This window comes from Delphinus delphis, chromosome 1 (assembly GCF_949987515.2).
Source record: "Delphinus delphis chromosome 1, mDelDel1.2, whole genome shotgun sequence".
In the NCBI taxonomy this organism is placed as follows: Eukaryota; Metazoa; Chordata; class Mammalia; order Artiodactyla; family Delphinidae; genus Delphinus; species Delphinus delphis.
This window is the reverse complement of record NC_082683.1, coordinates 162,222,648-162,240,334: the sequence shown is the minus strand read 5'-3', so window position 1 is coordinate 162,240,334 and position 17,687 is coordinate 162,222,648. Positions and strand designations below refer to the sequence as shown.

Genomic DNA, 17,687 nt, shown 5'->3' with positions numbered 1-17,687 from the left:
TGTTGATTTTATGTTAAATCATGAAAGCAACCTGAAAACACATACTAAAATAATGAAAACTAGTGGATTTTCTAAAGGTTGCCGTAAAAGTGTTGGAAAATTTCCTGAGCGCACAGTCCAATATTCCGTGGCAGACACTACACTACCTGATTGGGGAGGTGGTTCACGGTGGCCGGGTGACTGACAGCTGGGACAGGAGATGTTTAAACACCCTTCTCTACAAATTTTGCAATCCTGATGTGCTGAAAGATGACTTCAGTTTCTCTACTGATGAGGTAAGAAAAGGATTTCATTTCTTAACATTACTTGATTGTTTTTTAACTAAATATTGCTGCATTATTTAAAATCTGTATTTAATGTTCACTTTTAATGGCTTTTATTAACTTTCAGTATTACAAAAGTAAATTGCCATTACTCTACTAATTACCATTTCGTCTACCCATCCATACTCTCAAGACCCTCCACAGGGGCACAACCTGGAGTCTACACTGTTAAATACAGCATTATGCTGGCCAGTAAATAAAAAGAATGATAAATGGTTCATGCCCTCCAGGAACCTAGAGTATAAAATACAAAGCACAAGGAAGCAGAAGAAAGCTCACCTGTATTGATCTGATCCACGCTTGTCAATTGATGTCTGTTTCTCATTTAATGCTCAAAACAACTATGTGAAATAGATGTTATCCCCAGTTTCAGATGAGGAAACTGAGGTTCTCAGGGTGCAGCCACATACAGTAAGGAGAGCTGGGATTCAAGGATTTTACCCCAACCCCAAGCACCCAAGAAGATGCGATTCTGCATCTTCCCTTGTCCTCTCTCTACTTAGTGTTTAACTTCCATCTAGACCTCCATCTTTGTGAAGCAAGAAACTCCAGTTTACACACAGCAGTCGTGCCCCTGGCAGATGGTTGCTAGCAGAGGCACAAATCCTGCAGACCTCCGGCCTGAAAACATGGAGGGAGGACTAGACATCAGTGTGATGGGTGGGAATTTGCATAGGGGAGGTGATGGAAGATGAGAAGGAAGACAACGCCATCTGGGTGAGCATTCCTGTTAAGGCAGGAAAAGCTAGAAGTTGTTGTTTTTAAGATTTCCGTTCTAAAAAGCTGTTTAACGTTTTAGTTGTTTAGAGTCTAAAGTCAACCCTTAAGGTAAAATTATCCTTGAAAATCTTTTAAATTGCAAAAAAAAAAAAAAGTGCAGTGGTTTTTGTATACAGGCTGTTACTTTGAGTATGCACAAGAGAATAAGAAATACAGTAACATGCAGCATACAATTCCATTGGCAGAATTCTATCAGACTACAGAATGGGATTCTGAAACCGTATATTTCAGTTACTTAGTTGCTTTAAACACTGGCAATTTTATGACAGTTCCAACTTGCCACCTCTTCCTGTTCCTTGTCAAAATCTTACTTTCTGTAGATGATTTTTTTTTTTTTTTTGCGGTACGCGGGCCTCTCACTGTTGAGGCCTCTCCCGTTGCGGAGCACAGGCTCCGGACGCGCAGGCTCAGCGGCCATGGCTCGCAGGCCCAGCTGCTCCGCTGCATGTGGGATCTTCCCGGACCGGGGCATGAACCCGTGTCCCCTGCATCAGCAGGTGGACTCCCAACCACTGTGCCACCCGGGAAGCCCCTCTGCAGATGAATTTTTTATCAGTGATTCTGCTTGTTAGTTGATGTTTCCCTGTGGCCCTCGTTAATTGGTCAATGTTTTCCTTGAAGATATCAAGAAAGCCACCACTACATTTGTCTTCTTTGTCAGTGATCAGTTATTCTTTTTTTTTCTCTCTAACACTTAAGGCCTAGGACCAGACATGACACAGAATGAGTATTCTGTACAGTGTTCTATTAGTCAAGCAGCCACAGAATCAGATTGAGAGGAGAGTTAAAGAATTTGGGGCAAGGTTTTTAAACTTTCAGAATCCACCCTCTGGCCACAAATGTTTTACGTTCTTTCCATATGCAAAATGCACTCACCTCCTCTCAGACACCTGCAAGTTCTCATTTCATTGCAGTGTTAAGGTCAAGGATCTTGTGAGGTCCCGGAGCAGATGAGACTCTTTGGGTGCAGGCCCTTGGGTATAACTCCTTAAGTGGTTCCTCTTCATATGAAGCTCTTTGAATTAAAAACACTTGATCTGGCCCAACCACCACCATATATATCACAGGGAGTGATGGGAAAAGCATAGGACTGTGCTTCCATGGGCATTTCCCTTCAAAGAGGGGAAAGTGGAAGGCACGCAGCCCTCACTAGTCCACAGAAATTCTGAAATCCAAATGGGTAAATGATGCAGTTCCTTGATTAGGACTCAGTCTTACTTCCTGGGAGGACTCAGGGGCTCTTGCCTCCCTCCACTGGGATCTTGGTTCCACCCTGTGAGTTAGCCTTCCAATTCCGTAGGAAATAGCCCATGTTTGCAGCTAAATAGTTTTCTCAGCTGCTTCCTGTCAGTAGTTGTACCTCCTGTCTGAAGTGTCCTCTCTTCATGTTTTACTGTCTCTGTCCCTTTTGGTCTAGGCTGATACAATTCATTTTTAAACATTGTGGGTTCCTTATGAATCGATTTATAATCTAATAAAAACTGCACCAACATATATCCTTGGGGCAGCGTGGCTGCATTGTTCTGGCTCAAGGTTTCTCGTAATGTTACAGTCAAGATATCAGCTGGGGCTGCTGTCGTGAAGGCTGAACTGAGGCAGGAGGATCTACTCCCAAACCCACAAGCTCATACGTCAGCCAGAAGTCTTAGCGCCTCAACATTAGGGACCACGGGGCTGCCTGATGGTCCTCAAAACATGGCAACTGTCACTCCCCAGCGTGAGTTAACTAAGAGAAAAGAAGCTGCAGTGCCTTTTAAGACCTGGTCTCCGAAGTCCCACTTTAGGGAGAAATGGGGAGATATTGGCCACAGGGTACAAACTTTCAGTTGTAAGATAAAGAGGCTCTGGGGATCTAATGTATAGCGTGGTGACTACAGTTAGTAATGTTGCAGGAAGGGGGACCCCTTCCAGGGCCTGAGAGGGGGCTCTTGTCTGACACTCAGAAATGAATTATCCGAGGAGACACACGTGCTGACAAAGCAAAAGACTTTATTGGGAAGAAGCACCTGGGCAGAGAGCAGCAGGGTGAGGGACCCCAGGAGAACTGCTCTGCACTTGGCTCTCAGTCTCAGGTTTTATGGTGATGGGGTTAGTTTCCAGGTTGCCTCTGGCCAATCACTCTGACTCAGGGTCTTTCCTGGTGGTACTGCGCATCATTCAGTCAAGATGGTTTCCAGCGAGGAGGACTCTGGGAGGTTGGTAGGATATATGGACTGGAATCTCCTCTCTCCTTTTGACCTTTCCCGAATTCTTCCGATTAGTGATAGCTTCCGTGTTCCTTACCAGGACCTCCTGTTGTAAGATGCCTCACGCTAGTGGCTGCTATTGGGCCTGGCCGGGGCGGGTGTCTTCAGTCAGTGGTTCCCCTAACAATAATACTGTATTGTATACTTGAAATATGCTAGAGAATATGAGGTGATGGATGTATTAATTAATTTGATTGTGGTAATTATTTCACAACGTATATTTATATCAAATCATCATGTTATACACCTTAAATATATATATATAGTTTTATTTGTCAATTATACCTCAGTAAAGCTGGGAAAAAAAGACAGAGGGTAGAATAATATATACTTCACGAGCTGAGTTTTTTTTACCAAAATTTGATTTTAAAGTTTAAGAAAAAAAAGTCCCACTCCATCCCTTTCATTTTAGTCACTCAGTCCAGCCTCCAGTCAAGAAGAGAATTAGATTCCATCTTTTGAAGGGTTGAATGTTAAAGAACTTGACATATTTTTAACCAGCACAACCACATTTATCATTATCACTTCATAGGTTTTGGAAGCCATATTTTTTCCTAATTAATTGTGACCCTGGGCATCAGTCAAAGGAATAACTGCTCTTACAGAGCTTTTATCCAGTCAGTACTTAGTTATAACTTACCAAGTGCGAGATATAGCTGGTAAACAGGAAGAAAGAGCTTTTTGTTTCCCTATTAAATAACTTTTTAATTTATTTTATTATTTTTCTGCTTACTTATTTTATAACTGGAAGTTTGTGCCTTTTGACCACCTTTACCACTTTTGCCCACCCACCCCACATCCCCTCAGTGGTCAGTTATTCTTAAGATCATTCTACGTTTCTTCTACAGGTTTTACCAAAGTAAAATGATTTGTTATACTTGACTGCATCCATTATCTGTGGGTGTAGTTCATTGAGGCAATGGGTAGTCAGAATCACGCTAGCCTTTGAAATGTGTTTTTTTCCTTTTATGCAACTCAATATCAAAAAAGCAAAGAACCCAATGCAAAAATGGACAGAAGACCTAAATAGACATCTCTCCAAAGAAGATATACAGACGGCCAACAAACACATGAAAGGATGCTCAACATCACTAATCATTAGAGAAATGCAAATCAAAACTACAGTGAGGTATCACCTCACACCAGTTAGAATGGGCATCATCAGGAAATCTACCAACAACAAATGCTGGAGAGGGTATGGAGAAAAGGGAACCCTGTTACACTGTTGGTGAGAATGTAAATTGATACACCCACTATGGAGAACAGTATGGAGGTTCCTTCAAAAATTAAAAATAGAATTACCATATGACCCAGCAATCCCACTACTGGGCATATACCCTGAGAAAGCCATAATTCAAAAAGACACATTCACCCCAGTGTTCATTGCAGCACTATTTACAATAGCCAGGTCATGGAAGCAACCTAAATGCCCATCAACAGACAAACAAATATTGAGAGTTTTTATCATGAAAAGATGTTGAATTTTGTCAAATGCTTTTTGTGCATCTATTGAAGTGATCATAGGATTTTTATCCTTCATTCTTATATTGTGGTATATCACATTTTTTGATTTTCATCTCTTACATCCCAGGGGTGAATCCCACTTGATCACTGTTTATGATCCTTTTAATGTAGTCTTGAATTTAGTTTGCTATTTTTTTGAGATTCAAACAAGTAAGATTAAGTGTTAGGTGGTTTGTGTATTTAAGACAGAGGAGTGTGTTAATAAACAAAGGGATGGAAAATAGGAAGCTGGAGCTACAGAACAGAAAAAATACTCCAAAACAGCTATGCAGAGCACAGGGGCAGGAATCAAGTTGACTCAGAACTGGAAGGAAAAGAGGGGGAGAAAGAAACAATGGATGGAGATGTATAGAATTTTGTATAGGGGAAGGCCAGAAAGTTGAGATTACTTATACTTAATGGCCTGTGAAGATGATCTTCCCAGATAAGGGGAAAGAGGTGGGTAGGAAGAGGGGTGGCAGGAAAGAAGATGGATTAAAGAACTTGAGAAAAATGATAAAAGACTAGCCAGGATGGAAACTTGCAAGTGTTTTATCCAAAGCACTTTTAAGATTATGCTGATTTGCCTTGGTATTAGCCTTCAGATTTCTCATTAAGTACTTTCAGTTGGAAAACAGCATCCTCTTGCCAAGTTATTTATCCCTGGCAATTGAGTCTGTCACCAAAGTTGGCAGATATGTTCTTAATGATCCCAATGACAAATCTTTCAAAAATTATGTGCCTGTTTCTAGATCCCAACAGAAACATGCCTACAAGTCAAGTAAACCCCTCAGTTCCTGGGTTAATGATCTCATCCAGAGGCTGAATTTCTTTAATACCTGGGCCCAAATGGCTTACACTGCAATACATTGTCCATATGTATGAAAGCTGCTTTACATTTCTTCTTCATTTTTGTTTTGAGCTTAATGGTTTTACAGCATAATTTCACATGCTTGGCCTCTTTGGGTTCTCGTAGCAACATGTGAATTTAAGCAAAGGAGGGATTCTTATCTTCAGTTTAGAAGGAGGACATGGAGACCTAAGAAGTTGAGAGTTTCTTCCAAGGTCACTCTGCCCTAAGAGACAGAGGTAGAAACAAAACCTGGTACATTCCTCTTTCTATTATGCTTGTGACACTAGCAGGAAGAAATGTGAAAAGAAATAAAAAAATAGTCACATGCAATTTTTAAGTGTAATTAATACATAATACAAATAATTTGAAAGGCATGAGAGTAGTTCACATTTAAGGAGTACCTCACAGGGTGTCAAACATTTTTCGAAGTGCTTTACTCATACTAACTCAATTCTCATAGTAACCCTATGATATGAAGTAGGTATTATTATTTATCATCCTCGTTTTAGAGTTGAGGAAACTGAGATACAAAAGCAGGGAGTAACTTGCCCAAGGTTTCACAGCTAGAAAGTGGAAGTATTGAGATTTGAACACAGAAAATCTAGTTCCAAAGTCTGTACCAAACTGTCTCTTACACCACTGAACAATAAGTAAGTGTTACTGTTTGAAGGCAGTAACTCGAAACCAATCCGCAAGATTCCACAAGGCCCAGCCAGTATTCCTACTGTAATAACAACATCCCTTATTACCCAAATCCAATGTGTTCCAGTGCTTTGTGGTCTCAAAAGCTTTAAAACCATAGCTGGTTTTCATTAAAGTACAGGACTAGGGTCCAGAGAAAGGGGAGAGCTTGAGATGAAAAGAAAAGGAGGAATCTAGGAGAGGCTGGAAGAAATTGCTCAGATCATCTGAAAATGTGCAATTATTGTGCCCTTAACTACACCAACCTGTGGTCTGCCTTCCAATAGGTATATGAGACTTGTCACAGCTTGGAAGCACTCCAGCTCATCACCTAGCCAAAACCCCCAACACCCCACTGATCAAAAGAATGAGTTCTCTGAAGGATTTCCTGCAAGATATTGGCTCCCAGCTTGCTTCTTTCCACAAGGTGAGCATGAGAACCGGGACCAGAGACACCTGGTCCAGACAGGTCTGTCTCCAGTCCCTCCACCAGCACTCCCCCATGTCTTCCTCCCCTCTAGGATTAGAGGCCCCTATGACATCCCTACCCGCCCCCCAACAGGTACCAGGACCTCTTGCATGCACTAGAGCAGTCTCTCTTCTCCCTCTCCACCCACATCCCTCCCTCGCCCCATCTCCTCATGAACCAAAATAAACCCACATCCTTGTCAGACCTCACCTGCACCCCAGCAGGTGTCTCACTTTCTCATCTCTATGCCGTTAATTCTATGAGGTCAGAGACCAACAACACTAGATGCCTCCCAAAGGCACCTACATTTTAAGAGTGGACTCCTGGAGATGGGCAGCTACCCAAGGGACTGATTCCGTGTTTCAGGCACTTCATTCATTTATTCATTTCATAAGAATAAATAAATGTTTGCCGGGTCCTAGGCCCCACCAGCTTGGCACAAATGTCCAGCAGATATCCAGCTAGAGCCTGTTACAATAATGTGTGGTCGGGGTATAATGGGTGTTGTAAAGGGGCAGCACTAGACTGTAAGCTCCATGAAGGCAGGAACCAGGTCTGTTTTTACTCCCTATTGTATTCCAAGCACCTAATGCAGCCCTCACCACCGAAAAACTTCTCAATAAATATTCAACATTTGAAGAAAGAGCAAATGACTTTCTGAATGAATATAAGAATAGATGAATACTCTTGGAGCCTGAAACAGGGAGACCAGAACTAAGGGTCAGGGAAGACCACTAAGGAAATAACTTCTAAGAAGAGACTTGAAGCTTGTTACCGGTTAAGCATTATCCAGGTCAGGACCGAATAAGAGGAGAGTAATTAACACCCTTAGTACTTACTGTAGAGTACTTACCGGGTGCCAGGCACTCTTCTAAGGACTTTGGATATATGAAGTCATTCAGTTCTCTTGACAATCTTATGGTGTTGTTACTATTATTATCCCTATTTTCAGACAAGAAAACCTTGGCAGAGAGAAGTTAAGTAATTTGTCCAAAGTCACACAGCTACTAAGGGACTGAACCAAGATTTGAACTTAGCCTGTCTGACTTGGAAATTCACATGTTTAACCACTGCACTAAACTGGGAATTGTATTTTTATTAGAGAGAATACCGTTCAAAGGCACAGAGGTGAGAGAGGAAAAAAGCACATTAGAGAAACCAAATGTTCATCATGACCACAGCCACAGACCGACAAAGGGAGAATGGTTAGGATGAAGCTGGAGAGGTGAGCGCAGGCCAGCTCCCAGGGAGCCTGCTCCCTCCAGCGGCAATGGGAACCGCCGCCATGCTCTAGGCAAGGGGCCCATGGTCTGATGGCTGCAGCACGGGGCATGGTGCTGTCCCCATCAAATCCGAACGCCATCAAATGCCATCTCTCCCACTCTTCTTCTAGGGGGTTGGAAAAAATTATGAAAAACTCTCCCCTGACATAAATGAAGACTGAATGCTGCTAGGTTGGGATTTGAAGGTGGCATTTCAAACCAGTGGGCCAAACCTCTCCTGAGGGTGGCTCAGCTGAACTGCCTGCCACCCAGCAGCCTACTCATTCCAGAGTTCAGTTAGGTTCAAGGAGACACCCCCAGCCAGCCTGCAATGAAACTCAGGGCACTGGGCAACGTGCTGATTATGAATAGAGGCAGTTTAGGCGGGGAGTGTGAGTGTGCAGACAGCCAGATGCCCAAGGCCACCCCCAGCCCAGTCGCTCTCCCACCATTGCCCCACTGATGTGGAGGCCATTGTTGTTGTTTACTAAACTCCAATCTGTTCTAGGCATCTATTTCTCTATAGCAGGACCAACACCACACATGTCTAGAAGCTGTAAAGTTATATGTGGAGACTTGGTAGAGCAAGTCAGTCCTCGTTTTTCCTTTTCTTTAATCAAATTTTTATTATATTTTTACTATTTTTCATTGTGGTAAAATATACATAACATAAAATTTACCATTTTAACTACTACTTTTTTTGGTTTTGTTTTGGCTGTGCTGGGCCTTCATTGCTGCACACAGGCTTTCTCTAGTTGTGGCGAGCAGAGGCTACTCTTTGTTGCAGTGTGCGGGCTTCTCATTGCAGTGGCTTCTCTTGTTGCGGAACACTTCCTGGCTTGCAGACAGCTGCCTTCTAGCTATGTCCTCACATGACCTTTCCTTGGTGTGCATGTGTGGAGAGAGAGAACAAGCTCTCTGATGTCTCTTCTTATAAGGACATTAATCCTACTGGATCAAGACTCCCAGCCACATGACTTTAATTACTTCTCTAGAGGCCCCATCTCTAAATACAGCTACCCTGGGTGTTAGGGCTTCAACATATGAATTGGTGGGGGTCGGGGGGGGTGTATAAATATTCAGTCCATAACACCACATTTTGTTCATCCACTCATCTGTCCATAGACACTTGAGTCATTTCCATCTTTTGGCCATTGTGAACAGTGCTGCTATGAACATGGTATGCAAATATCTGTTTGAGTCCCTGTTTCAGTTCTTTTGGGTAGATATCTAGGAGTGGAACTGTTGGATCATATGGTAATTCTGTTAAATTTTTTGAGGAAATGGCATACTCTTTTCCATAGTGGCTGCACCATTTTCCATTCCCACCAACAGTGCACAGCGTTCTAATTTCTCCACATCCTCACCAATACTTGTTATTTTCTGGCTCTTGATAGCAGCCATCCCAAAGGATGTGAAGTGGTATCTCATTGTGCTTTTGATTTACATTTCCCTAATGACTAGTGGTACTGAAATCTTTTCATGTGTTTATTGGCCATTTGTATACATTCTTTGGAGAAATATCTATTCAAGTCCTCGGCCCATTTTTAATCAGGATTTCTTGGTTATTGTTGTTGAATTGTAGGAGTTCCTTATATATTCTGGATGTTAATTCCTTATCGGATGTATGAGTTGCAAATATTTTCTCCCATTCTGTGGGTTGCCAATTCACTCTGTTGATAGTGTCCTTTGATGTATAAAAGTTTTTAATTTTGAGGTAGCCCAATTTATCTATTTTTTGTTGTTGTTGTCTATGCTTTTGGTGCCATAACCAAGAAATAATTAACAAATCCAATGTCATAAAGCTTTTCCCCTATGTTGTCTTCTAAGAGTTTTATAGTTTTAGCTCTTCCGTTTAGGTCTTTGATCCATTGTGAGTAAACTTTTGTGTATAGTGTAAGGTAACAGTCCATATTGTACATTGATATCCAATTTAACCAACACCATTTGTTGAAGAGGTTGTCCTTTCCCCATTGAATATCTTGGCACCTTTGTTGCAAATCGTTTGAGCATGTACATATTTATTTCTGGGTTCATTCTCTATTCTGTTCCATTGTTCTATTGTCTGTCTTTGTGCCAGTTGCACACAATTTTGATTAGTGTAGCTTTGTAATAAGCTTTGAAATCAGGAAGTGTAAGACCTCAACTTTGTTCTTCAATATTACTTTGTTTATTCAGTTATCCTTGAGATTCCATATGAATTTTTAAGATGGATTTCTCTGTTTCTACAAAAAACATCACTGGGATTTTGATAGAGACTATGTTGAATCTGTAGATCACTTTGGGTAGTATTGGCATTGGTGTTGTCATCCAGTCCATGAACTCATTGTTCCTTTTTAAAACTATCTTGACTTTTGTACCTTTTCTCTTCTAGGTGAATTTGAGAATAGGCTGACCACATTTCACTTTTTAAACAACCTGTTGGGATTTTGATCAGCTTACATTACATTTGCCTATAAATCTGGGAAAGAATTACTATCTTTTTAAAATTGAGTTTTTCCAATATTGAGTTGGCCAAAAAGTTTGGTTTTTTCCATAAGATGGCTCTAGTAGCGCTTAGTTTTGTTAGATTGTATTGTGACAGCTGTCATATCAGGGTGCATTTTTGAAAAAACATCAAAATTGGTGAATTTTTGTGTAGCTATTTTAATATCAAAGATGGAAGAAAAAAGCAACATTTTTGGCCTATTATGCTTTATTATTTCAAGAAAGGTTAAAACACAGCTGAAATGCAAAAAAAGATTTGTGCAGTGTACGAAGAAGGTGCTGTGACTGATCAGACGTGGCAAAGTAGTTTGCAAAGTTTCGTGCTGGATGTTTCTCGCTGGGCAATGCTCCACAGTCGGGTAGACCAGTTGATAGCCATAAAATCGAGACATTAATTGAGAACAATCAATGTTATACCACGCGGGAGAGAGCCAACATACTCAAAATACCCAAATCAAGCGCTGAAGATCATTTGCACTAGCTTGGCTATGTTAATCGCTTTGATTGTTTGGGTTCCACATAAGTTAAGCGAAAAAAACCTTCTTGACCGTATTTCCACATGCGATTCTCTACTTAAACATAATGAAAACGTTCCATTTTCAAAACAAATTGTGATGGGCTATAAAAAGTGGATACTGTACAACAATGCAGAACAGAAGAGATCGTAGGGCAAGCGAAATGAACACCACCAACCACACCAAAGGCCGCGGTCTTCGTCCAAAGAAGGTGATGTTGTGTATATGCTGGGATTGGAAAGGAGTCTTCTATGATGAGCTCCTTCCGGAAAACCAAACGATTAATTCCAACAAGTACTGCTCCCAATGAGACCAACTGAAAGCAACACTTGGCAAAAAGCGTCCAGAATTAGTCAACAGAAAACGCATAGTCTTCCATCAGGATAACGCAAGACCTCATGTTTGTTTGATGACCAGGCAAAAACTGTTAGAGCTTGGTTGGGAAGTTCTGATTCATCCTCCCTATTCACCAGACATTGCACCTTGGGATTTCCATTTATTTCGGTCTTTACAAATTCTCTTAATGGAAATAATTTCAATTCCCTGGAAGACTATAAAAGGCACCTGGAACAGTTCTTTGCTCAAAAAGATAAAAAGTTTTGGGAAGGGCTTCCCTGGTGGCGCAGTAGTTGAGAGTCCGCCTGCCGATGCAGGGGACACGGGTTCGTGTCCCGGTCTGGGAGGATCCCATGTGCCGCAGAGCGGCTGGGCCCGTGAGCCATGGCCGCTGAGCCTGCGCGTCCGGAGCCTGTGCTCCGCAGTGGGAGAGGCCACAACAGTGAGAGGCCCGCGTACTGCAAAAAAAAAAAAAAAAAGTTTTGGGAAGATGGAATTATGAAGTTGCCTGAAAGATGGCAGAAGGTAGTGGAACAAAACGGTGAATACGCTGTTCAATAAAGTTCTTGATAAAAGTGAAAAATATGTCTTTTATTTTTACTTATAAAACCAAAGGAACTTTTTGGCCAACCCAAATAGAAACATGGTTTCTCTTTCCATTTACTTAGGTCGTTTGTATTCTTTAGTAAGTTTTGTTTTTGTCACATTGGTCTTAGAAAATTCTTGTTAGATTGTTTTCCTAAGTGGTTTATAATTGTTGCTATTGTGAATAAGATTTTTTAAATTTTTATTTTATATTGGAATATCGTTGATTTATAATGTGTTAGTGTCAGATGTACAGCAAAGTGATTTAGTTATACATATACATATATCTATTCTTTTTCAGATTCTTTTCCCATATAGGTGATTACAGAGTATTGAGTAGAGCTCCCTGTGGTATACAGTAGGTCCTTGTTGATTATTTATTTTATATACAGCAGTGTATATATGTTAATCCCAACCTCCTAATTTATCCCACCCCCCACCTTTCCCCTTTGGTAACCATAAATTTGCTTTCTAAGTCTGTGAGTCTGTTTCTGTTTTGTAAATACATTCATTTGTATCATTTTTTTAGATTCCACATATACGTGATATCATGCAATATTTGTCTTTCTCCGACTTCACTTAGTATGATAATCTCTAGGTCTTTCCATGTTGCTGCAAATGGCATTATTTCATTCTTTTTTATGGCTGAGTAATATTCCATTGTATATATGTACCACATCTTCTTTATCCATTCCTCTGTTGATGGACATTTAGGTTGCTTCCATGTCCTGGCTATTGTAAATAGTGCTGCTATGAACACTGGGGTGCATGTACCTTTTCGAAGTATGGTTTTCTCTGGATATATGTCCAGGAGTGGGATTGCTGGATCATATAGTAGCTCTATTTTTAGCTTTTTAAGTAACCTCCGTACTGTTCTCCATAATGACTGCACCAAATTACATTCCCATCAACACTGTAGGGGGGTTCCCTTGTGAATAGGATTTTTAATGCCCTCCAAATTACTCTTTGTCCTCTACCTGGGGTTAGCCAAACTCGAGGTTAAGGGCACAGTTGTCTAAGACTAATTCTGCCCAAGACTCCTCACACCAAATGAAAAACCATCCTTAAGCTTAATAATTTGTTAGAAAGACTCATAGAGCTTCAGGAAAGTGTCACAGTTAGTTTTATTATAGCGAAAGGATACAAATCAGAACCAGCCAAAGGAAGAGACACATAGGGCAGAATCTAGGACTGGGAGGGTTCCAAATACAAAGCTTCCACATCTTCAGGGATGTGTTACCCTCCTGGTATCGAGGTGTAGCTAGGTGTGTATGGAGTATTGCCAACCCAGGAAGCTCACCTGGGTTGCTCAGTGTTCAGTTTTCGTTTGGGGTTTCATTATGTAGCCATGTTTGATTGAATCACTGCTCACATGGCTGAATCCAATCTTCAGTCTTCTCTCATCCCCAGAGGTTGGGCTGCTATCATTTGGCTCAATGTCACAGACCTCTAATATTACAGTGGCTCTTTCTGGCATAGCCAACCCCCACCCTGAGTCATCTCATTAGCATCAACTATCCAGGGACCACCAACAACCACCTCATTAGCATAAACCTTCGGGGGTAGTCCCAGGAGCCCACCATGAATAACAAATTCCAAGGGTTTAGAGGTCACCTTCCAGGAACCAGGGACATAGACTAGCCAAAATCTTTATTATACATCCTTTTCCTCATCTCTTTTTTTTTTCCCTAATTTAAACTGGCCAAGTTTGTCTATTTCATTTACTTTTTCAAATAAACCAAATTTTGCCTTTATTAATTAACTCTAATGGTGTTTTGTTCATTTGCTTTCCCTTCTTTAACCTGTTTATCTTTTTAGTTCCTTCTGCTTTCTTTGGGTTTATTGCTCTTTTACTAGTTTCTTTTTGCTTGTTTTCACTGAGGTATAATATATACAGAGTAAAGGTCACAAATCTTAACTATTCCACTCAGCTACTCAGATCAAGCTATAAGACTACTGTCAGTCACCACCACAGAAGGCTCCCTCACATCCCATCCGAGTTAATGCCCTCCTCAAAGGTAATCACTATTCCAGCTTTTATCATCATCAATTACTTTTCCTATCTTGAACTTTTTATAAAAGGGATCATGCAGCATGTACTCTTTTGTGTCTAGTTTCTTTTGCTCAACATTACATCTGTGAGGTTCATCCTTATTTTGCATATAGTAATTACTCTTTTTCATCACTCTGTAGTATTCTACTGTGTTAATGTTCCACAACTTATCTGACTGATGGACATTAGGGTTGTTTTCTGTTTAGAACTATTATGATTAAATGTGCTTTAGCATTATTGTATATGTCTTTTGCTGGACATAAATACTCATTTCTCTTGAATACATACCTGGGAATTAAATTGAGGGTCATATATTTAGCTTAAGTGTAGATACTACCAAATCATTTTTGAAAGTGATTGTACCAATCTACAGACCTATCAGTAATGTGTAAGATTAGTCCACATCCTTGCCAACATTTGGTATTATCTTTTAATTTTTGTCATTCTGGTGGGTATGTATTGATATCTCTTCATGGTATTAATTTGCATTTCCTTGGTGACTAATGAAGTTGAACACCATTTAATGTGCTTATTGACACGTGAATATCCTCTCTTGTGAAATTCCTGTTTGAGTCTTTTGCCCACGTTTTAATTGGGCTTTTTGTTATTGATTTACAGAAGTTCTTTATATATTCTGGACATAAGTTTTTTGTCAGATATATATATGGATATATGTATCAGAAGTTTCTTCTTCCAGTATGTGGCTTTCCTTTTTACTTTATGATGTCTTCTTTATCTCTGTTTTAATAAAATCCAGCATATCCATCTTTTCTTTGGGGGTTAGTATTTTTGAGTGTCCTTTTTAAGAAATATTTGCCTATCTCAGGGTCATGAAAGTATTCTCCTATGTTATCTTCTAGAAGCTATATTGCTTTACCTTTCACATTTAGGCTTATGATCCACATAGAATTGAGTTTGCATGTAATGAGGTAGGGTCAAAAGTCATTTTTTCCATATGAGTATCCAAGTATTGACTTGACACCCTTTCCTTTTTATTGAAATGGTCATCCTTACCCTACTTCTTCTTTGTCACAGATCAAGTAATTTTATATGCCTGGGCCCATTTCTTGAGTCTCAATTTTGTTCCATTGATTTATTTGCCCGTCTTTGTGCCAGCACCACACTCCTTTAATTACTGTAGCTTATAGTGATTCTTAATATCTGGTAGTATAAAGTCTTCCAACTTTTCTTTTTCCTTAAAGTTGTCTTGCTTTTTGGAGAACTGATATCTTAGCAATACTGAGACGTTCAATGATGAATATTTATTTAGATCTTTTAAAACTTCTGTAGCTTATGTTGATCTTAAACATTTATTTAAATGCATATAGTTTGGTGCAGCCACTATGGAAAACAATGTGGAGGTTCCTCAAAAAATTAAAAATAAAACTACCATGTGATCCAGCAATTCCACTTCTGGGAATATACCTAAAGGAAACAAAAACCCTATGTTTACGAGATATCTGCATTCCCATGTTTATAGCAGCATTATTTACAATAGCTAAGATATAGAAACAACCTGAGTGTCCACTGATGGATAAATGGATAAAGAAAATGTGGTATATATGCATAGAATGGAATATTTTTTCTAGTTTTACTGAGATATAATTGACATACGGCACTGTATAAGTTTAAAGTATAGAGCACGATGATTTGACTTTTTTTTTTAACATCTTTATTGGAGTGTAATTGCTTTACAATGGTGTGTTAGTTTCTGCTTTATAACAAAGTGAATCAGTTACACATATGTCCCCATATCTCTTCCCTCTTGCATCTCCCTCCCTCCCAATCCCACCCCTCTAGGTGGTCACAAACCACCGAGCTGATCTCCCTGTGCTATGTGGCTGCTTCCCACTAGCTATCTATTTTACGTTTGGTAGTGTATATATGTCAGTGCCACTCTCTCACTTCATCCCAGCTTACCCTTCCCCCTCCCCATGACCTCAAATCCATTCTCTACATCTGCATCTTTATTCCTGTCCAGCCCCTAGGTTCTTCATGACCATTTTTTTTTTTTTAGATTCCATATATATGTGTTAGCATACAGTATTTGTTTTTCTCTTTCTGACTGACTTCACTCTGTATGACAGACTCTAGGTCCACCCACCTCACTACAAATAACTCAATTTCGTTTCTATGGCTAATATTCCATTGTATATATGTGCCCCATCTTCTTTATCCATTCATCTGTCAGTGGACCCTTAGGTTGCTTCCATGTCTTGGCTATTGTAAATAGAGCTGCAATGAACATTCTGGTACATGACTTTTTGAATTATGGTTTTCTCAGACTTTTTGACTTAGATATATTGTGAAATGATTACCACAAAAAGTTTAGTTAACACCCATAGATACAAAAAGAAAAAGAAAAATGTTTTTTTCCTTGTGATGAGAACTCTTGGGATCTACTCTCTAATATACAATGGAATAAATATTATTCACCCATAAAAAATAAGGAAATCTTGCCATTTGCAACAACATCGATGGACCTTGAGAGCATTATGCTAAGTGAAATAAGTCATACAGAGAAAGACAAATACCATATGATCTCACTTATATGTGGAATCCAGAAAAAAAAACAAAAAACAAATTCACAGATACAGAGAACAGACTGGTGGTTGCCAGAGGCTGGGGTAGGGAGGTGAGTGAAATGGGTAAAAGTGGTCAAAAGAGTACAAACTTCCAGTCATAAAATAAATTAAGACCTGCAATGTAATGTACAGAATGGAGACGATAGTTAATGATACTGTATTGCATATTTGAAAATTGCTAAGAGAGTAAATATTAAAAGTTCTCATCACAAGAAAAAAATTATAAATATATATGGTGATGAACGTCACCTAGACTTATTGTGGTGATCATTTTGCAATATATACATGTATCATGTCATATACCTGTGTGTGCGTGTGCGTGTCCAGTGCTGTGCTAGGTGGTGCAAATATAGAGATGAACAAAATAAGGCTCCTGCCCTCCAGATCACAATCTATCTGATAATGATGGCACTGTTGCTTATTAGCCAACGTTTACTGAGTATCTCCTGTGTGCCAGATACTGTGCTAAGCTCTTTATCTGTATTATTTAATCCTCAAAAAGTATCCTCATTTTATAGATCAGGAAACTAAGGTTCAAAGAGGCACACTTTTGAGACAAAAGAGGCTCTTCTTCCCTTACAGAAATGGTCTTGTTCTGACTTCACCAGACCTTCTCTTTCCACTGAAAAACCAACCCTGAGAATTCAATGCTGAGAATTCAGAAAATTGGATAAATGTCAAATGTGTTTCTGTAGGTAGATTTTTATTATTGAGCACCAATTATGTTGAGTAATCATAAAAATTCCTATATTATCTTAAGGCCACCTATGTACTATGTGGTCTATCAACAAAATTTAATACATGAAGAAACTGCTGCTCAGAGAGATGAAGTGACTAGCCCAAGCTCACATGGCCAGGAGGAAGCAGGGCTAGGATTCAAAGCCATGTTCATTGTCACATTACCTCAGCAATGGGTCCACTGGCAGAAAACAAATCCCACATCTCCACAAATGAAGATCAAACAATCCGTTCTGTCTGTAATAAGGGGGGTAGGGAGGGTGGGGCTCAC

At 39.9% G+C, this 17,687-nt stretch overlaps 1 protein-coding gene across 2 annotated transcripts in view; it reads right to left on the bottom strand.

The window, feature by feature from the left end:
- Window positions 1-17,687, bottom strand: part of LBR (lamin B receptor) — an 85,780-nt gene that overhangs the window by 18,480 nt on the left and 49,613 nt on the right. The window contains exon 14 of one of the 2 annotated variants that reach the window (XM_069540095.1): window positions 3,167-3,504. The exons of the other annotated variant lie outside the window; for it this stretch is intronic. Within the exon in view, the coding sequence (XP_069396196.1) occupies window positions 3,470-3,504 (35 nt within the window). The 3' untranslated portion in view covers window positions 3,167-3,469. Of the gene's footprint in view, window positions 1-3,166; window positions 3,505-17,687 lie in introns of those variants that run through there. 2 annotated transcript variants of the gene reach the window in all.